The sequence below is a fragment of the Ochotona curzoniae genome, unplaced genomic scaffold (genome assembly GCF_017591425.1).
Source record: "Ochotona curzoniae isolate NIBS_2020 unplaced genomic scaffold, NIBS_Ocur_1.0 patch372, whole genome shotgun sequence".
Classification (NCBI taxonomy): domain Eukaryota; kingdom Metazoa; phylum Chordata; class Mammalia; order Lagomorpha; family Ochotonidae; genus Ochotona; species Ochotona curzoniae.
The window spans coordinates 62,864-85,095 of record NW_024466942.1 but is presented as its reverse complement, the minus strand read 5'-3'; the positions used below and the strand labels follow the sequence as shown (position 1 = coordinate 85,095).

Sequence of the window (22,232 nt, the reverse complement as noted above, 5' to 3'; positions counted from 1 at the left end):
TTCAGGTGTTACTTGGCATGCCTGTGGCCCATAGCCAAGTGTCTGGGTTTGGAGTTCTGCCTTTGTTTGTAACACAGCTTCCTGCTCATATGTATCCGGGAAGGCAGCAGATCCTGTGTGAGAGTGTAGCTTCCAGTGCTCGCTACCCTGTTTCCAGTTCAGCTTCTGATTTACGTGACTGGGAAAAAGCAGATGATGCCTTAAGTTTGAGTCCCTGCCACCCAAATGGGACACCTGGGTGGAGTTCTTGGCTTTAGGTTTCAGCATGGCCTAGCCCCCTGGCAATGGCAAATATTTGGAGAGTGAATCAGCAGATAGAAGATTCTCCCTTACCCTTGTTCTCTGTCTCTCTCCCTTGCTCTGCCTTTCAGATAAATTTTAAAAAGCAATTAATAAAAAAGAGAGATTTCTAACCCATGTACTTATTTGATGATAGCCAAAAGGCCTTTCTAGTGTGAGTATTTATGATGATGGCAAAAGATTTTCTGGAGAGTGATTGAACCAGGACTTCAATTTAAGACTCTCCAGAGGTTAAAGTACTCACTCTGTTCCATAAACTGAAAGGTTAAACAGCCTGTCTAGTTCTTCTCACCGAGAGTCGTGTTAACCTTCGCCAGAGTAGCAAAGGGGATAGTTCAGGGCCAGCTGACTTTGTTTCCTTTAAGGTCTGCCATCCTCCATGCTCAGAGCCCCACAGGAATGTGTGGCTTCCTGTGAGGTGGTCATTCCTCAGCTCCCAATCTGCTCCTCTCCTGGTGTTTGACGCTCACTTGAAGGACAGTTGTGGAGTTCATTAACTCACCTACCACGGAGCCTCGAGACGCTGCTGTGCAAATAGAAAAAGCTTGCTGGGAAGTCACCATGTATCCTCAGCAGTGCCCGTGTCTGGCTGTACCTGGTGGATAATAAAGACATCGATTTTGTTTTCACTTTTAGAGTCTAACACAAGCTCCTTTTATTGGCCATGTCTGATCCAGAGCTTTGTAAGAAAGGGGACTCTGGAGAATGCAGTGGTAGCCTGGGCACAGAGAGTGCTGATGGAGCCTGGTTGAGAGCCAAGTGCTAAACAACAGGAGCTTCTCGTAGGTGCTCCTGGGCTCTTGCACATGGAGCCTGCAGTGGTGCACTGTGCATGCAGTTGAGAAACATATCAGGAACATGGCTTTTGGCAAATACAAGCCGAGCGATTATGGGGACCGGACAAGCTGAGTATAAGACACAGCAGCAGGAGGTGAGAATTCAAGCAGAGGGTGGACAGAAACATGGTGAGGAAGACATTTGAAGACAGATCTGGATGGGATTCAAATATTTATTGGAGGCCATAGAGGAGAAATGTTGTGGTGGAGTCTGTCTCAGGACCTCTCTAGGATCAGTCATGCCAGTCCATCTCAGGTTAGCTCAGGTGAAAAAACACAGTTTATTGATTTATCTAATTGGAAGTTTCAAACTCTGAGTGTAATTGGATCCTGAGGTGGGTTCCCAGTGCCCTCCTCTGTTCCACAGCTAAGTTCTACTTGGCCTCTGTGCGAGCTCACCTTGAGACAGGCTGTGTAAGCCGAGGATGACACTTGGTGTTTGCAAAATGAAGCATCCTCACCGTAGCAGCTCCCAGAGGAGGAGAGGAGAGTGGCGCTTCCAGCCTGCCACTGATCCTCTGCTAGGGTTGTGTGTCTGCCATTCTCGTGCTGATGAATAGCAAGTGTGTGTGGTACCCAACTGACAGCCTCAGTCACCCGGCCACTCTTTCCATGCCAAGGGAGGCTGTGTTTGAGAGCCTGACCAGGTCACATGAAGTGAGGGGGAGGAGCATCCTCTGAATTTAAAATGCCAGGCTGACACAGGGCAACACGGGCCTCCTACCAAGGGATAATTTAGGAAAATGACCCAGAGCTATAGAAAAGGTCAAAGAAATCAATTCTGTGAATGGAAAGACAAAAGGAAGACATCAAGCATTTAAAGTAATAAATCTGGGCATTCCTGTGAAAGAAACCAGAATTGCTATTTGCAGATAAGATTAATTATCTTTATCTGTTGTTGAAAGGACAGAGCCGATCATCTTGGTACGTGATAAATGTATAAAGCTCCTGATCATATTGTGCAGGGCCTCTAGGAGATAACAGAGTTTCTATATTCCTCCATAGGTTTCGTGAATGGAAGAATATAGCATCTTCTCTTAGGAAACACATAAAATACTGTTGAGATAGCATTTTGCCCCTAAAGCATTTTATAGTGTGGATGAAATGTCCGTTCAAACTTGAGTTGTTTTTTTGCATGGTTTACTACAACAGTTCTTCTACTCACTAGCAAGAACAAGTTGTTAAACATGAAGAAAACATGTATAATAGAAGAGTAATAAGAGAACTGACTTAATGGGTATCAAGGGAGATTTGAAAAAAAAAAAATCCGTACAGTAATACAATTAAGAAATGTGGTGGTGAGACACCAAACAGGTTATCCTTAATGTACCAGATGAGTAGTCTAAAAGGGAGACCATTCCAACAATTATTTTTTCTCATCCTTCCCTCCTTTTCATCTTCCTTTTTTCTTGTTGTCCTTCTCCTGGTTCCTTCTTTCTTCTTCATTCCTCCTCTGATCAACTACTGATCAATTAAGCTTGTTTTCATCCTGATGTTTTCCAGGACTTCTTTTCTTTCTCCTTACTCAGAATAATTTTATGTAACACATATTGTCATGGGAGGATTGAAAGTGGAGACCAAGCACTGTTCCATTATGGTTAGCATTGAAAGTTTGAATTTATATAAGGGTACTGCAGAAAGTTTATGGACATTATCTGTTTTGTGGCTGCTGTAAGATTTATTTTTTATTTAAAAGTCAGGAAGTCAATTAGAGATCGGTCTTCTGCTGGTTCACTCCCCAAAGGGCTGCAGCAAAACTTGGAGCAAGGAACTCTGGGTCTTCCGTGTGAGTGGCAAGTGGCTCAATTACTTGGGCCAAGAGCTGAATCGGAGAAAGGACATCCAGAATTTGAACTGGCTCTCATATGGGATGCTAGGAATTACAGACAGTAGCTGTGCCATAGTGCCATCCCCTATTTCCTGTTCATAATTTCCTAAATGATGCCAGATAGCAATGATTTACAAACCATTTTCATCGTGTTAGGTATTATTAGTACTCTAGAGATGACAGTATCTATAGGAAGATGTATGTAGATTCTATACATGCCCTACACTAGTTTCCCCTTGGGATTTGGGCATTGGGGGATTTGGGAGTGTGTAGGGGTCCTAAAACCAGTTGCTTCTGGAGACTAAGGGAAGAGGACGTACAGACCGTGTAGACCTTGATTCCATTTTGTGTCCCTTCTTGGGTTCTGGCAGCTGGCAGAAGGACCACACAACACCTATCAGAGTGGTTCATGTGTAGAAGAGAGGTCAGCCCCTAAGGAGACCACATCCCATAGGTGCTCAGGGCTTGGCTGATGGGGGAACTGGGAGATCCCCAACATTTGTTCCTGGCCGGAACAGCTAGAGTCCCCAAGATGTGCCCTGTGAGGAGTCTGCCGCACTCTTCTCCTGTGTGGCTCCGCGGTGTCCTCTTGTTTGAATTTGCAGCTCATGTCAATCTTAATATTTGTTTTGAGTCACATATGCCGGCCTCTAATTTGCAATTTACATGGATGATGGGGCCCTATTCAAAGCCCCTCCTGCTGCCTTTGTGCCTTCATGTCTCTTCACACAGCCATTAGGCTGAGCAGCATATAATTAGGTAACCCGTGTAAAGCTGCGGGCCCTGAAAGGTTGCGGTTCTTTTCAAAAAGTAAGGGTTTCCATTTTTACCCTCATTCTTTTCTGAACAAAAAGACATTTCCACCCTGTGGTTTTTTATATGAATGTAGCAACTTAGAAGCAGTTCATCTTGTAGGTGGGTGATAATGTTGGTTTGTTTTCACGTGAGAGCCAGCTTTTGTTTACATAGCTTGGGTTAACTCAGCGTTGGCTCGGACTGAGTTGCCATCATTTGTGGCTGAGTATGCTGCTTGTTGAAGCCAATGAAATTGGCTGATTTAAAAGTCCCTAATCATTGAAAATGCACCCAGCAAAACAACTCCGTTCCCAGTTTATTTTTACATTTCTTTTCCTTTTTTTTTCTTTATGAAAAAAAAAAAAACTGAAAATTCTTATAGAGGTAAAACCCTTGGAACTGTAAATACTGATGAGAGCAGATCTGCTGAAATGAAGTGAATTGTGTTTAAGCTATGTTCACTTGTCACACACGTGGAGTATAAAGGTCATTTTAAAATAATGGTGGTGGTGGGACAGATGTGAGCTCAGACAAGAGTAAATAGATGCATATACATTGCCTTATTGCATTAATATATATTGTCATATTGAAATGATCTAAGGCATGGATTGCCTGTTGAAGTACTAATGCACTATCATATCTTAGATCTAATAATTAATTTTCAGAGAAGTAAGGAAGAGGGATTTTTTTGAAATTCTGCAGAGCTGAAAGGCTTAGTTCACGGCAATCAGCTAGGGAAGTCGTTGACATCAGATTCTGGGGTCACTTTTACCACATTCTGTAATAGGTGAATGTGGAGGGACCTCAGGAATCTTCAATTTTAGTAAGGACCCAGAGATGGTGCCATTGTAGAAAGTTTGCTGATGGCATCAGAAATACTTGCTTGGTATAAAAATGTAATTAATGTCAGTAGCTTGAGTTTGAGGCTCTGCCCCCTTCCACATGCAGCTACTACTCATGTACATCCTAGGAATCGGCAGGTAATAGCCCAAGTGCAGAGCTTCTTGCCTCTCATGCTGGGCAGCCTGGGTTCTGCGTTCATATGTCCCTGACTGCTCTAGGTATTTGGAGGGTAAACCAAACTATGGAAGCTCTCTGCTGCTCTCTTTCTGCCTCTCAAATAAAATGGAAATAAATCAGTTATTAAAAAAAAATAAGAAGTGAGCAGATTGATGAGATAGTAACTATTGGGCATTGTATCAACTAAGTTTTGGTGTTTCCTCCCTTTTGTCAGTTGAGTAACTGTAAATGATCAGTGTGATGTACATTTAGCAGAATTTATATTTTGTTCTTTTAATGTCTAATTTTTGTCCTTTATTTTGATTATGTCTCACATGCATTCATAAAAGAGAATATTCCCTCAAGTAACTGTTATGACTCTGGGAGGTTCTTGTCATCACAGTGGTATTTGTTAGATTATAAAACCACAAGTAACTGCTCATGAACATTTGGAGAGTTCTGTCAGAAAAGGGAAAGAACAGTGTAGTTGAGAGCGAAAAGAGGAAGCTCCCAGAATTGCACTGTTCCTTCATACTCAGGGAAAAGATTTCCAGTATTTGAGTGCAGGAGCTTATTCTGCGTCTGCTGCGGGATGAGACTGTATGATGGGCTGGCTGAACTCTTTGATGAGAATAATTGTGAATAATAAACACACACTTAGGTGCGAAGATGTCCTAATAAGTTGACCTACAAAATCCATTGAGATTGGTTTTTTGTGTCCTTTTCTTGGTTTTTTACTTCTTAGATGGTATTTATTCAGTTCAAATATGTAATGTTAATGTGATGCATGTGTAGTATAAGAAATTAACGTATACATAAGTGTGTACATGTTGTGTGCTGTGTGGCTATTTGGCCTGGTGGTTCAGATGCCAGTTGATAGGCCTGCGTCACGTAGCAGGATAGCTGGGTTGGAGTCTTGACTCGAACCCCTTCCTCTGGCTTCCTGTTAGTGCAGGTCCCAAGCGAGCAGTGGAGATGGTTCATGTCCCAGCTGCTCACTGGGAGACTTGGATAGAATTCTAGTTCTCAGCAGCAGACCATTGTTAGGCATTTGGAGAGAGTGAACCAGGCCATGTGAGTTCTGTCTGCCTCCCAAATAAATACACAAATGTTGAACATAAGGAACATAAATGATTGAAGCTGAGTAGCCTGTCTCAGACAACACAGTAATTGCTATGTGAAAGTACTAATTTCCTCTTTTCTTCCAAAACTTTGTGTTTGACCAGGTTTCTTATAGGAAGGATGTACAGGACACCCACACGTACAGTGCGGAACTTGACAGACCAGATATCAAGCTGGTAACTCAGCTCTCCAAGATCGTAAGCAATGTAATTTGCCTTTGTTTATCTTGAGCAGAAATCACCAAAGACTTTTTTTTTTTTTTGCGGGACATACAGTCCTGCCGTGTGGTTGGATGTTTAATGTGATTAGGGTAATCCATCTGTGTTAATGACATCTCAGTTTTTCCCCTGAATTATCCATTTGATTCTGTAAATAATTCGGTTTGTATAGAAGCTGCCCAAACTTGACTTTCACTGTGCCCAGTGTTATTATAATTCTAGAACACTAAGTGCTGTTTGGGTGTGAGATTGTAGTCAGTGGTCTCAGCCTGCAAGTCAAGACTGTTGGTCATCTGGACCCTTTAGTTTCTTGTCCCAGCATGTTTTCCAGAATCTTCTTAGCCTGTTCTCACAGGTACTGATCATGGTGCTGATTTTCCTCCGCCAGTCCTAACCTTTGTACATTTTTCTGCAAGCTATTGTTGTTTTTAAAATCTTCCCTCAGACACACTTCTTAGGGAATTCCACTTAATTCAATTGTATCAAGAACTCTGGCTAAACATGATCTTTTAACTGGAACCAAAAATTTGAATGACAGGATAAATATACCTTTAAAATCAAATCAGTAATTACTAAATTCAGCTACATGTTAATCAAAGATAAACCAGTTCCTGAAAATAAATAAAACCATAAAACTGTGTATTTGAAGGAGGTATATATCAGTTATCCAGAAACTTCCCCTATTGTTTTCAGTACTTACACATAAATTCAAAGATCATGGTGACTGGAGGGTTAGATTTCGTCCTTATTTTAGTGCAAAAAGTTGAGTTTATTTATATAGCAACAGAACAAAAAATCAATACCTGCTTTAACTGTCAGCATTTTAATATATGATATGTTGTAAAGATAATTTTTAGTGAGTTCACATTCATTTTTTAGCTAATGTCAATGTAAGTCTCCATTGGTAAGTGCAAATACTGAACCTTCTCTTATTTATTCATTTTAGGCAGAGTATAAGAAAGGACAGGGGATAATGGATAAAGAGCCTGCTGTAATTGGAAGACCAGATTTTCAACATGCTGTGGAAGCTTCTAAACTTTCTAGTCAAGTAAGACTGTAAAAATGATTCTACAATGACTGCATTCAGAGGTTTCGTTTCTACCAACACAGGAAAATATTTCGCTTTTGATAATATCTCTAATGGCAAGAATAAACAGAGATAATGTGTCTGAAACAATTTGATATAGAATCGTCATAATGACAAATATCTGAAGGAAAAAGTGAAATCGAATTTTAAACAAGTTTTTTTTTTTCCCCTCCAGTTTCAAATCTGAATTTCTTTCAGTGAGTTTGGCTATGTTGTCACATTTTCCCAAAATTTCCAAAAATTAGCAGTGAACACACTAAACAATTATATTTCTATGAACCTCTTCCCCACAATTTTAACTTAGTAACACAGTTACCCATTTTTCCAATTTTCAAATGGTTTAATCACAAAATTGAAACGCTATGACAAAACAAAAAACTTTAAAGTTTTATTGAAGAGCATAAAAGAAAGTTCAAGTAACTGTAAACTTATTTGGCTGAAACACTAAATATATATATATTTAAATATATATATTTATGTATATATATATATATAAATTTAAATTCTCCCTGGATTACTGTGACAGTATCATGAGATTTCAGTTAGCATCCAGATTTAAAAAAAATTATCAGTAAAGTGACCTTAACCTTGAAAAGTATGGAAATGAGGGTCAGTGCAGTAACATTATGAGTTACCAGCAACTAGCAGGGACCAACTGAAAGGAAGCTGAGGTGGGATTGGTATCATGAGAGAGAAAGTAATCAGTAGAATAGGAAGTGCTGAAACACATTCCAATATGTTTAAGAATGTAGTAATATGATAAGTATGAACTGAAATTAGAAGGTTGGATCGGTTAGTGAACGGTGCTGACCATAACTCACTGCCCATCTTCATAAATACAAAATTGGACCTTAATTTTGAACCATATTAGAAAAATAAATTCCAGGTGGATTAAAAATTAGAATGCAAACAATAAAATAGTTTTAAAAAGAAAATCCTGGAGAGTTTATATATTACATAGGAGTAACAGAATTGTTCTTTAAACAGCACTAGAGATCCTGAGATACAGAAGAGTTTGGCACGTTGACTATATAAAAATTAAAACTTTTTCAGTGGCGAGACTTACATTTGCAAGATTACCAATAATGCTATCCAACAGTAATTGTGTATTTATTTATACTGTTTTCAGTTTTCAAAATATGTATCTGTCAAGTTGCAAGTGTCTTAATGGCTTTACATCTTAAAGTGGAGAGACGTAGATGGCGACAGGGACCTACTGATGCACCAGAGATTGGGACCATGCTGGGATGACATTCTTGCCACGTGAACTGTGGCTCCCAGTTCCTCTCAGCCCGACTAACCCTGGGGAAAGAGAGGGCAGAGCGGTACTATTTAGCTGTCTAGTAAAACAGCATGACTTCTTACCATGCCACCCTCTCCTGGGGACACAGCTGTCCCTTGAATTGCCTCGGAGGGGAAATCATCTGGAATGAGTTGGTGGTTCAGAACTTTGGTTCTGCAGCAGGATTGCCCGGAGTAAACTTCCAATTGTGTTCTTGCTAGTACAGTGAGAACTTAGACAAAGAATTTAATGTCTGCATCTTCAGTTTCCTCATCTGGACAATGGAGAGAGTACAGCTGCTGCTTACGGTTTCTGAGAGTTAATTGGCTTGGGGTCAGTAAAAGCCCTTGGTGCCTGTGGATCTGACCTGGTGGCTAAGGTGCTAGCTAGGATGTGGTGTCCCACGTCCGAGTACCTAGGTTTGAATCCTGGCTCTATCTTCTGACTCCAGCTTCCTGCCTGTGCAAACGCTGGGAGGCAAAGGTGACTCCTTTGCAATTCTTGCCAAAATGTGCAATAACCATATGAAAATCATGCAGAATTTTTTCATACTGTATGTTTCCATGAACTTTCTGCAGCCCTTCCATATGAAAGGATTTCAGTGTGTTTTTTTTTTTTTTGGTAGCAGAATAAACTAATCTTTTAATTCCACTTTCTGTGAGCCTTTGGAATTTCCCTCACATGTGCATATTTTAAATGTTGCCTTCAGTCACCACATAGTGAACACTTTGGAGACAGCTCAACACCTTTGATCTTGCAGAATGTCACATGTTAGGCTGCCCATCAATGTATACAGACTGGTTAAGCAAATTATCTCTCAGTCATTAACATTGGATGCACAATCAGAAAGATGTTATCTTGTGAAGAAAATAAGAGTGGAAGTATTTTGTGCAATTCAAATGTAAAGATATTAATGTGTTGATGAGTTATATAATATCTTTACTCCCTTCACTGACAGTTTTTCATTTCAGTCCCAATTTGAAGGGAATTGATCCTTATGTTCTTTGCTTACTTTTCACTTCAAAGATAATGAAGATATATTTACCAAGTTTTCCATTTCTTTTATGACATTTGTGTGTTCGGCTGTGATGAAAGTTTGAATTCAGGGTCTACTTGTTTTCTGCCATTGCTGCTCTCAGCACTCTCTCGGTGAAGGACAACACTCCTGGGCTTGGCAGTCAGCTTCCTACCATGGGCACTGCTCTGTGCAGACGCTGTCATGAGGAGCTGGGGTGAATGAAGTCCTCATGGCTTCACTCTTAAGTGTGAGCCTCCAGAATCCCAGCTGAGAAGCTCTTGGCTTTGAACATATAGCTCTATCCTATGTTTTATTTTTTGAAAGTAGCCACTGTCAGGATCTTTGAGCACAATATTTGTAAATGTAAATAAAGTTGCTTGTGTGGTGTGAGTTTTCATATCTACTTCCAACACAGCTAAACTATGTGTAAAGGAAAGTGTGGTTTTTTTTTTAACTGTGCCTATTCCTCCCTTTCTCGAATGGTTTTAAAACTGGAGGGATGTATTGTGTTCCCACAGTCTGATAACCAGTTATGGATAAGAAAAAATATTGGCCAGTGACTCAGGAGATGTGAGGATGAATGAGGAAGGAGACATTCCGGTGTGTGAACTAGAGCTTGAAAACAGGACAGAATGTGGAAGTGTGTGTGTGTGTGTGTGTGTGTGTGTGTAAGACAGAGAGACAGAGAGAGAGAGAGAGAGTGTGTTTCCACTCAGAAGGTGAGAGATGTGGTCTACTTAAGCCATGTGGTTGCTTCCTGAGGTCTTGTTCCAAACAGAGCTTTTAGAAAGAGTGAGGTAAGAAACGGTTGATGCCGTTGTCTGGCTAATGTATTTTCATCTCATGCAGTTATTTTATGCTGTGGTTAGTCAATGAGGGGGTGTCTCAGGTTTCTTCCTCCTTAGTTATCTTTTGCCGTCTTTTGAGTCAAATTGCTCAGTCACAACATCTGGATTGTTGCTGTATTCAATATAGGGATATGAGTGGCAGATTGATAATACTTTCTGCAAGTATCCTTTTACTCAGAAGAACAAATGCCAGGTTTAATAGCAGATAAAATTGCCTCTCCTCCTGGGGAGCTCATGTTGGCAACCCCAAACTGTACAGAAAACAGTACCATGCATTTCTGCAGGCAAAGAACATTCATTCTGTTTTTGGCATTTAGCTAATAGCTAACTAAGAGACCCTTGATGCCTGTGGCTGGAGAATAGGAATATATGAAAGGCAACCTGATGTGAGCCAGCACTTTGTAGCTGGACAAGTTGTGGGATTCCATTAGATATCAGCAGAAAGTCTTGTTCACATGGTGACCAGCAGTGAGAATGTGTCGGTAAGCACAGGGTGTTGGTGCATGTGGCTAAGGCAAAGTATTGTTCCAGCACCAGTCAGACTGCTGTGGGTGTCCAGTGAGAATCCCTTAGGGCTCAGGGCTGGGGAACAGCCAGTCTGCATGCAAGCCATGGAGGCCTGGGAAATTCTTAGATCTAGCCCTGTCAAGGCAACTACATCCATAGTAGGCTAATTTAAACGTTGATAGTTTTGTGTGACCTGTGAATGGCGTTACAAATATCCAAAAGATCTCTGGGCAGAAACAATTTCTCCACCTTAAGAATGGAACCGCAGTTAAAAGAGGGGTTGTACAAGGGAGCAGAGTGAGTTGTGTGGTTAGGGGAGGACCCAAGTAGGATATACTTTTGTTTTGAGGCTGGCTATTTGTATGAAATTTCTATTTCTATTCAGGACAGCCTAAAATAGTAATGATTGTGAAAAATCGGTGTTTTTCTTGTTATGATTGGTCATGCCAATTAACCAATTACTTTTAAAAGATTTGATTATCTGAAAGGCATTTAACGGGGGTGGGGGGAGAGTGATCTACACACTGGTTCGTTTCTCAAAGGCCCACAGCTGCCCAGGCTCAGCCAGGCCAAAGCCAGCAGCCTCAGAGGTCCAGCTGCCTCTCCCAAGCGCTGGGCCATCATATACCGCCTCCTCAAGTGCATTAGCAGAAAGCTAGAAGTGGAGGAGCAGGGTCTCCAACTGGGCTCCAGTGTGAGCTGTGGGTACTGCAAGAATCTGCAACAACACCCCTGTGTCCGTGAATTGACATAAATGTATAAGGCAATGCAAACTTGAGAAGCTTCATATCAGACAGAACGACAGCCAAAAATAGCTCCTGGGAACCATCTTGAGATGTTTCCCAATTGCCGTGCCCCTACCAGGATTCCACCAGCTGCCTGCCATGCGTAACAAGCCTGCCTGGAGGAGACCCACCCTGCCCACGCTCAGTTAGTTCAGATGTTGCAAGCCTTTCCGCATTGCCTTCCTCACCAGAGCCTTCAGATGTCTCAGTGAACAAAATGCTCTAAGAACTTGGAATATGTCAGAACCTTGGAAGGAACCGAAACACCCTGCTTTTTTTTTTTTTTTGTCTTTGGAGCTTGTGCAACCGTCCTTGGCTACAGGGGTCAGAGGGTATGTATGTAGGGGTTTTCAGTAGGTCAAGCAACTAATATACACCCCAGTTAGTCATCATAACATACGTCCACATATTTCTCTGTCATGGAGGGGAAAAAACAGTTTTTACCTGACTTGTCTTAATCTACTTTAAAAAGAGAACAATAATTTAGAATGAATACTGACAGTGGTTTTGGGTTGAATCAATTGTGTCATTAAAGCAGAGAACTTAAAAGCTGACAACAAATAGGCTTAGAATTTAACTTCTAAAAATGAATTTTTCAACGAATGAACTTTGAAAAATGATGAGAAAAATAATGGTTACGAACCCTGACTCTTGTATGGAATGATTCCAATAGGAAAGTTCAGCTCAAATTCATGACAATCTGGGGCCTAGGGTCCGTTTTCAGAATGTGGCAGCCCTCATGACACTGAGCTCTCGGCTTCTAATTGATCATAGATGTTAACAGTACAGAAATGGAAAGTGACATTTGAAGATCTTGATATTTTAGTGCATAATTCTTGCTAATAGGACTTGAGTTCATGCCTAATTGCATTTATGATCAATGTTTAAGTAGAGGTTTTTTTAAATTTAATATTACGCCTAATTAAGCTTTATGGCTGGAGTAGATAACCAGGATTCAAACTTTGCTGGTATTCATTTTCAAGGTAGTTTTTATTTGATCTGCTTGGAAATCAAATGTTACTTTTAAATGCAAATATGCATTTAATGGATCCTATTTTTTTCATGACAGATTAAATACAAAGAAAAATTTGATAATGAAATGAAGAAGCATCACTACAACCCTCTCGAAAGTGCCTCTTTCAGACAAAGTTGGTTCGCCACTACCCTGGCAAGTGATGTGAGTTGTGATTCGGAGACAATTATTCTCAATGTCTTTTGATTCTTGTTTTCTTAGAATTGACTGTGTTGTAATTACCAATGCTTAATTAAGATCATGTAATTTCCAAGTAATTAGTCGTTGAATACAGTAAAGCACATTTTCCTCAAGTTTTTTTTTGACAAAAAAATCTATTATCTTAATTAACTATTAATGGTTACTGATGACTAATTAGTTAGTAAGCAGAAATAGAATTGAGAATAAAATTATTATGTCTAATCAGGAGCAGAAATGTATTACGAAGCTTGCAGAGAAGAAGTGTGTATTATCACAAATTAGCGGTGGGACAGCAGTCAGCTGAGGTCGCTATGCCCATGGGAAATGGCTTTGTTGGAAGGAACCACCTGGCACATCAGGGGTCATCAGAGAAAGTTTTAAAAGGTTTTATCAGAGAAATCATCTTTACTTTACACACAAAGAATTTTTTGTGAAATACTTCGTAAGATTCCTGTTTCTTAAGGGCAGCCAGGCTTCATTCCCCAAGCAATAAATGATGTCAGTTCTTATGGAATTAGACAAAGCATAGAAAGAACATCTTTGACAAGTTGATCTCTTTGTTCTGTCAGGTGGGAAAACTTTAACCCTTCCACTTGCAAGTCACCTTGAGACTTAATCTTGATTTCATTCATGTTTAGTAGGTATTGATATTCGTATTCAGTAATAACTTAATATTTGTCTCCAGACGTTAGAATGGGTGTTTTCTGTTTGTTTATTAGGAGCCATGGGAATGTAAGAATTTCTATTTTTTGTATTTGCTTAGTTTTGTATGTGTGAATAAAAAGCAAAGGAAGTAGATGAAGTGTATTGAAACAGGATTTTTAACGCTAGAGAATGGGCAGAATTTCAGTTTATAATCAGATTGCCTGTATCCAGGTCCTGTTCTTCCACCTCACGTCTTCCCTCCGCCTCTCGTTCCTGGACTTCCTCATCTGTGAAGTGGGGATATTTAAATTATCCACCTCTTAGGGTGATATGGGTTGGATACTTGGTAGAAATCATTATTGAGAAAAGTGTCTGGCGTGTAGTAAGTTCTCAGCATCTTTTCTATGTTTAACATTCTCTTGTTATGACAGTCTTGCTGATAATTAGATAACTTAACATTTTATTATTGGTAGTATTATTATTACGTAGATTAACTTTCTGAAGCAGTTTGTTAAAAAAAAATCTGTGAGGCAATAATGAAAAAAAAAAACTAAAAAGTCTAAAATAACCAAAAACCACAATTAGAATACTGTAATAATTTCTCAAAGATAAACTATTCTTTTTATTTTTTCCAAAATTATTCAATTCTGTTAATATCAGCCTCTCTGAATATGTAAGTAAAACAATTTATCAAAATATTTCCAGACCATTCAGATTACTTTTTTTACTTATTCAGTGGTTAGTCAGCGCCATCTACTGGCCGCTCGTGAAACCCCCGTTAATGTGCCACCAGACAGTACTACTTGATGATGTAGTGGTGCCAATGATGCAAAAGCCTATTTTCTTTTCCTAAACAGTGTTTTGCTCCGTATTATTTTTGTAGGTGAAGTACAAGAAAGACATTCAAAATATACATGATCCGGTTTCAGATCTCCCAAATTTGTTGTTTTTAGACCATGCTCTGAAAGCTAGCAAAATGCTGAGTGGAGTAAGTGGATTGGCAGTCCCTGTAGACGGCTTGTGGCTCGGGGTGGGGGGGAGCCGGTGTGCCTGCAGAACCCGTGCGCTCACCTGCTTGCCTGCCCGTGGGTCACTCCTGCCCCAGGAACGCTCGCCGTGACAGGCAGTGGCCTGCTTGCGTGAATGCCACCAGGGCTGCTGCTTTACCCAGGGCTTCTTACCAGCTCTTGGGATCTTTTGAACACGGCTACACTTCTAAGTGTGTATGTGTGTGCACATTCCGACTTTTTCTTCCAGTGTTTCTTCAGCTGTGTTAGATGTACGCTTGGCGTCTAGAGCCGCGTGTCTTTATTTCCTGCTGGTGAGCCCAGCATGTCCAGTGTGCCTTCCCACAAGGCGAGCTCCTCAGAGCTCCCACCCGCCTGGTTGCTGTGCCTCCAGTCCCCGACCTCACCTTGTCCTCAGAACTCCTGGCCCTGGGTCTCATAGAGCAACTTCTTGTCCGTCTCAGGCAACTCTGTGGTGCCAATGAACTGAAGCTTCGCTCCATGTGACTTCCATTCCCATCTTGATAACTACACACTGAAAATCATCCTGATTTGCCTTCTATTTTGAACAAGGTGCAGATTCCATGGAGAGTACATGATGCTCAAAACTTGAAAAAAAAATGCAGGCAGTGGCATTTTGTTATGAAGGGGTGTTTTCTGAAAACCTCTAAATGTTTTTGTACATGCACATGTGAGTGAAATTAATGGATTTATGGATTATTTTAATCCTGCAGGCTAGTGGCTAAAGTCAGGATTCCATACCGGGAACCGGTTTCTCCCCGGCCAGCCCCGCTTCCCATCCAGCTCCCTGCTTGTGGCCTGGGAAAGCAGTAGAAAATGGCCCAAAACCTTGGAGGAGGCTCCTGGTCCTGGCTTCTGATTGGCTCAGCTCTGGCCGTTGTGGCTACTTGGGGAGTGAATCATCAGATGGAACATTTTCCTCTCTGTCTCTCCTCCACTTTGTATATTGGGCTTTCCAATAAAAATAAATCCTCAAAAAAAAAATTAAGGAAAGATTTTCTGGAGGTGTAGCTCTTGTAGTTTCCCATCTGTTTTCTAACTACGTAAATCGAGCTCTATATTGTGTTACTCTGTGAAGCTTCCACTAGGCGGCAGCAGAGAATAAGGAAAAAAAAACAAGTGTGGGCATCCGAAGTTTGAGTATCCTAGTCCAAATAGGTGTTGTGTTAATGTTCTGTTTACTTTTTCACATGGGATTTCTGAAATATTTTATAACTTAAAAGGAAAATTATACTGGAGAGCCTTTTCTTGATCTTTCTTAGTATGCGTCTGCTTTTCTGAATCCTAAGGTGACTCAGCATGTCAGACTTCTCTGACTCCAGATTTGAATTCAGGGCCGAAATTTGTTCTAGTTCCTTACCTTCAAGCCACAGCTATCTGAATATGTATTATCAAATAACTGTTGATTGTGTCATAAAGTCTTCAAGAATGTTATCTCTCAGGGGTTTTGATTGTTTGTTTTTAGATTTGTGTAGAAGCCAACAGTCAGATTTCGTTCTCTTTGGCCAGGAGGTGCTGTGTGGACATTTTCCTCCCTGTGTTCTGGTTAGAGTCCAGAGGTCACTCGTCTTTGCTCCCTGGTTGGCAGGATGCCCTTTGGGGCTGGGTTTTCTCTGTACCCAGTTTTGGTTTCTTCATCTTTCATGGAGCAGCCCCTCTTGTGTGGCAGGCCATTTGGATGTACCCTCTTCACTCCCAGATTCCTGGGGTGTGGCCAGCTCTGTTTTGCTCCCCTTCAGCTGCTGCGTATGTCTCCTCCCACTCTTTGCAAAATGCTCTTTATTTTTTGCTTTTGCTGAAACCCATTGCCTAATGAGCAATTAATTTTACTGTCTGAAATCTGGTTGAGCTACTCATTACATCTAAAGTATTTTCCAAATAGGGCCAGACAACTCGGTGTCCTGTCACCTGTGATAGGAACCATAGGGCACTTTAATTCCTGCTGTGTTTAGAGTCCTACCGTTTCCTTTCCGGGCCATTCCATTCCCTTCCAAATTCTCCTTTTTGTCTCTATGTCTTCGTAGTAGCCTCAATTCAATCTGTTTTCCCTAAAAATGCAATTCAGATTATACTCAATGCAGGTAGTTCTTTAGTCTGTCTTCCAAGCACCTCCTACCATTTCTCCTTGCAAAAATCAGAGTATCTCCCGTCCTCTTGTTTTCTCTGCGACCGCAGATCTTCTTCAAGGGCGAGCCTTTCTGGATGAGAGTTTTCCGGTTTGCTTACTCGTGCTTCTTGCTTCTCTCCCGCGGGCACTGAGAGATGTGCCCCCAGCAGTGATGCAGCAGGAAGCCTCACTATTACCTGCCCGCTTCGCTACTTGCATGGGTGCCATCGCCACTAGCCCATTGCCGCTCCCTGATGTGTGAGTGTTGTTTGGGCTGCGTTAGCCCAGTGAGCAGCTGGAGCTGTCGATGGAAGCTGGAAGCTGTCCGTGTCTTCTGTGTGTGTCAGAAATCGCCATGCTTGCTGACCACAAGAGTCGACTCACAGCTTTTCAGTTCTTGGTGGCTTGTATTGCACAGTTTGAATTTCTAAGTAATATAATTGCTGAGTCTTCTTTCTTCTAATTGTACCTTCGTGTTCTGTATTTAAGCGTGAATATAAAAAACTTTTCGAGGAAAACAAAGGCGTGTATCATTTTGACGCAGACGCCGCAGAGCACCTGCACCACAGAGGCACTGCCACCCTCCAGAGCCAGGTATGCAACCAAGGGGCCCTGCGCACACCGTGGTGCCCGCTGCTCCCTGCTGGGACCCTCCACTGAGAATGTGCAGTTGCTGAAAAGAACAGATTTTGATGGAGTTATTATTTTCTGTATGTTTGCTGGCAGGGATGGGGACTGTCTTGGGTGTCGACCTGTGGAGGCAACCATAGGCAAGATTCCGATGGTTTTATAGCAGGCCAATTTTTTAAGTTGCTGATTTTCTATGACCTGCACACTATTTGTAAAACATGCAGATAGCCCTCTCAGAGCAAAGGCTTCTCGTCTCTGGTTTGCTGATTCAAGGGAACTTGGCCCTGTATCCATCTGAAGGCATTCCATTAAAAACGGTCACGTTCCTTGATTCGAGTCTGCAATGAGGGAATTAGCTGAATGATGGTCAAATCTCGTTCCGATTTAAATTTTATAGTGTGCTAATTTGTATTTTTGAGGTACAGAATTTGTTAGTTGCCAGCTTTGTTGTAATGTCTTGGCTCAAGTATCAGTGTTATCAAAGAGTGAAAAATGATCTTCCCACCATATTCTACATTACTGTTTCTTCCACCGATAAAACTCTGTCTGCCCCCGGAAAACCTTGAAGAAACATCTATGTAATGGAACATTAAAGCCTGTTTCCATTTTTAAGTTCTGAGTTGAGATCATTGTGAAACATATCATTTTCAGCATCTGTTAAGATAAAATTTTACCTCACTCTTTTAAATAACTGTGTGAAGCGTGGATTCCTTAATGAGTTTATATCCAATGTCATTTACATGAAAAGCATACAAAATAGCCCCCTTTGAAAATTGAGAAGTATGCATCATTTTTTTTTCTTTTCCAATTTTCTTGAAGATTTAGTTGCTTATTTGAAAGGCAGAGTTACAGAGATGAGGTGGGGGAGAGATGGAGCCAAAGAGAAATCTTGTAGCCGCTGGGTTACTCTTGGAGTGGCTGCAAGAGCAGAGCCCTGAGGAAAAGCTGGGAGCCTGGTTCCGCAGCCACATGAGTGGCAGGTGCCCAAGCCCTCCAACCATCTTCTGCTGCCTTCCCAGGTGCATCAGTAGAAGCTTGATTGGAAGCAGAGCAGCCAGGAGTCAGACATGCATTCTGATATGGAATGCTGGTGTCTTACGTAACATACCATACTACTGTCCCGCATATTTGGTATATTTGAACCACAAAGTTATAAGTATTGAACGGTATCTTTCAGATTAAATTTTTATTAGTATCACCATTATTATACAACTTACATAATTTTAAAAATAATGTTTAAATATAAAAATTCCAATGATCGTGTGTTTTCTGAATGGAATAAATCATGATAAAAACTTTCCCATGAACATCATTTAAGAAGGTATATTGCCCCAAAGCCAAACACTCTGATAGCTGACATGTGGCTTTAGTTTCTGTTATCTGGCTTTAGAAAATATTGCTAATTGGAGTGAGTATTTAACCTGTTGGTTAAGATACCCATGCTCCTGGCCCGGAATGATACCTCTGTGGCTACATCCTCACCTTGCATGGACTGGGATTCTATATGGGCACTGGTTTGTGTTCCAACTGCTCCCACTTGCCCCTCAGCTCCCTGCTTGTGGTCTGGGAAAGCAGTGGAGGACGGCCCAAAGCCTTGGGACTCTGCACCTGAGTGGGAGACCTGGAAGAAGCTCCTGGCTTCAGATCGGCTCAGCTCCAGCCATGTTGGCCATTTGGGGAGTGAACCAATGGATAGATCTTTGTCTCTATTCTCTCTGTAAATCTGCCTTTTCAATAAAAATAAAATAATTTTTTTAATGAACCCATGTTCCATGTTGGAGTACCTGAATTTGATGGTTGGATGTGACTTTCTATCCATGTAGACCCTGAGGTAAAATAGGGACCGCTCAAGTTAACAGGATGCCTGTCATTCCCAGAGGAGACCTGGACAATGTTCCCAGCTCCTGGGTTGGCCCTTGCCCTCCTCTGGCTGGCCCGGGCATCCAGGGGTGAATCGGTTGATTGGAAGTTGCTCCCCTGTCTCTTCATGGTCTCAATAAATGAAAATGTTGCTCATTTTATGAGCTGAAATGAGGTCAGAAATAAACTGTAGTTGAAACAAATAGTTCACAATATGCTATTACCATACTTCATTGGGAAACAGAAAGAAACCACAGAGAATTGTGTGTGGATATGTGTGTGTGTTTTGCTGGTGGTTGAAAGAACATTGTTATGGGACCCTCCTGAATACAAAACTCCATGGCTGTTCCAATACCATATAAACTGGTATAGTATTTGCATATGACCATTGCAAACTCTCCCATACATTGTAAATAATCTCCAGGTAACTTAAAATACTCACACAATGTAAATACTGTGTAAGCAGTTGTCATACTCCATTGTTTTGGAAATAATGCCAAGAAAATAAAAGTCTGTACAATGTTCAATACAGATGCAGATTTCCCCTTAAATGTATATTATTTTTTGTTTTATGGATTTGAAGTTTATTTATTTTTATTACAAAGTCAGTTATACAGAGAGGAAGAGAGAGAGAGAGGAAGATCTTCTGTCCTTTGATTGACTTCCAAAGTGGCCACTGCGGCCAGAGCTGAGCTGATCCGAAGCTAGGAACCAGGAACTTCCTCCAGGTCTCCCACATGGGTACAGGGTCCCAAGGTTTTGGGCCATTTTCTACTGCTTCCCCAGGCCATAAGCAGGGAGCTGGATGGGAAGCAGGACTGCCGGGATTAGAATTGGTGCCTCTATGGGATCCTGGTGCTTGCAAGGCAAGGACTTTAGCTGCTGGGTTACCGCACCAGGCCCAAATGTGTGCATTTTTTATTTGAAAGGTAGATAAACAAACACACTCACAGAAATCTTCCATCCAATGGTTTTATTCACGAACTGCCCAAAACAGCCAGGGATGCGCTTGGCTGAAGCCAGGAATCTGGAACTCAACTCAGATCTCTCATGTGGATGGCAGGGACCCAAGTGCTTGAGCCAATACCTTCTCCCAGGGTGTCTGTTAACAAAAAGCTGGAGTCAGGAGTCAGAGCCAAGACTAGCATCAGGCGTTCTGATGATATGGGATGTGTCATCCGACAGTTTCTTAGCCATTGAGCCAAACACCAAATGGCAATTGAACCACTGAGCCATTGTCCTGCCCCAAGTATTTCTGGTCTGTGTTTGGGTGGATCCAAGAATGGGAAGCCTTTGCATATGAAAACTGAATGTATATGATACATATCTGTTGACTCATCCATTTTGCAAAATACTTTATATAAGGCACATAATTTTATTGTAAATGGTGTTTGTCCTGGAGACATTTTAAAGACATTTCCTGTCTACTTTCTTCAACTGTGTGGAACATACTGATCAGTCTGAATGTCCAGAATTATTTGATTTATGAGCATAGAATGGTAACTGCTAGACTGCTGTGTTTGAACACGGGCATTTGGTTTTCACATGCTCCTTACATTTGTTTTACGGAAGGTTAAATACAAAGAAGAATACGAGAAAAACAAGGGAAAATCAATGCTTGAATTTGTTGAGACACCATCTTACCAGGCTTCAAAAGAGGCACAGAAGATGCAAAGTGAGGTAGGAATGGCTTGGGGACCAGTTCTTAATGTGCGTTGTGTGTTTGACCGTTTGAGATGAGCCTGTCATGTGAGTCACAGTGTTTGATGGTTGCTGGGTAAGGAGGAAGGTTCTGGCAGAGGCAGGGGCCTGTGTGGTGGATATGGGGTCTGGTTTAGTCAGCAGGTTGGCCTGGGTCTCAGTGTCTCCATGTGTTGAATAGGGATGTTAGCCCACAGAGGCCTTCCTCAACTGCAGATTCTATCAGCAACTCTTCCCAGTGTCGTTGGTGTAGACCTGTGAGGGGTCCGTGCCTACAAGCTAAAAGGAAATGGAAGAGCTGGCTGCCTCCGTCACCTTCTTGAGTTCTTTAACTTTCCTTTGCTTCCTTTCTTTTTGCAAGGAGGATGGAACTTAGATTGAGTAAATACTCTGTGGTAGGTAATGTGCTAATTGCTTTATTGATGTCATCTGATTGAATCCTTGAAGTAATGAAATCCAGAAAGTAGGTTTTTTATAATGTGTCAATTGACATTAATTATCCTAAAAAAATAGGAAATGCCCGTAAATGCCAGTGTTTGAGGATCTGCTCAGAGTCCTGAATGATTCCCTTTTCTCTCTTAGCTTATTTAATTGATGTATTTAATGCCCTCACTGCCATTAGTAGGTGAGAATTTCCTTTTATGTTTGTGCTCAACCTAGGACAATGCTCACATCAGATATTTTGCTCACTGGTGAGGTTTTTCTTTTCTCTCTGTTTTGTTCCTGTTCTTTTTTTTTTTTTCTGAGACCAGAGACACACAGTTCAGTCTGCAGCTGATGTCCAAATTCTCTGGGTATGACTAAGTATTCAGGGAGACAGAGTAGTGGATAGTAGGATCAGCCTGTTCTATCCTTGGAGCTTCCTGCTAGGCTTGCAAAGTGGCCAAGTACATTGAAACAGGGAAAAATGATAATTACCGGAGAAAATCTCTCCCTGGAACTTTGTGAGCATACGTTTGTGTTATTTGCTGAAATATTATGACTCATCTTTATCAGAAAAAAGACACTCAAATTCTTGAGTGGTTCCTTGACGCGTCAGGGTTGCTTAATTTCTTTTTCATGTCGTATCTTCTTATGATATAAGGGAATATCTGAAAAGAGCTGTCAGATAATTATTTTGGCTATCTTAGCTCTTTGTTTCAACTGAATTGGCAGAATTGATAAGTTTGGCCAAAGTTCAGAAGCTCTACAGACACTTTTTATTGTGATGAATTACAATGGGGTACCTTCTTCTGCATGGAGACAGAAGTATGCAAAGCGTGTTACTCCTACATTTGTTGTCTTCCATTGCAGATGCTTTTCAGGTAGGCCAGAGCCAGCTGTGTGATCTGCTCCCTCATTTTAGGAGAGTGATGTGGTTGTTGTCACAGACTCATAGGCCAGAGAGCAGTTTCTGTTCTACAGAGTGGGCAGGTGCTTTCAC

General features: G+C 41.3%; 1 protein-coding gene across 1 annotated transcript in view; it reads left to right on the top strand.

Annotated features, from left to right (window-relative positions):
- The window catches only part of LOC121167468 (nebulette-like), a 97,123-nt gene that overhangs the window by 16,963 nt on the left and 57,928 nt on the right, over window positions 1-22,232 (top strand). The window contains 6 exon segments of the mRNA XM_040996884.1: window positions 5,985-6,086; window positions 7,045-7,146; window positions 12,695-12,802; window positions 14,367-14,471; window positions 17,108-17,212; window positions 20,681-20,788. Of these exon segments, the coding sequence (XP_040852818.1) occupies window positions 5,985-6,086; window positions 7,045-7,146; window positions 12,695-12,802; window positions 14,367-14,471; window positions 17,108-17,212; window positions 20,681-20,788 (630 nt within the window).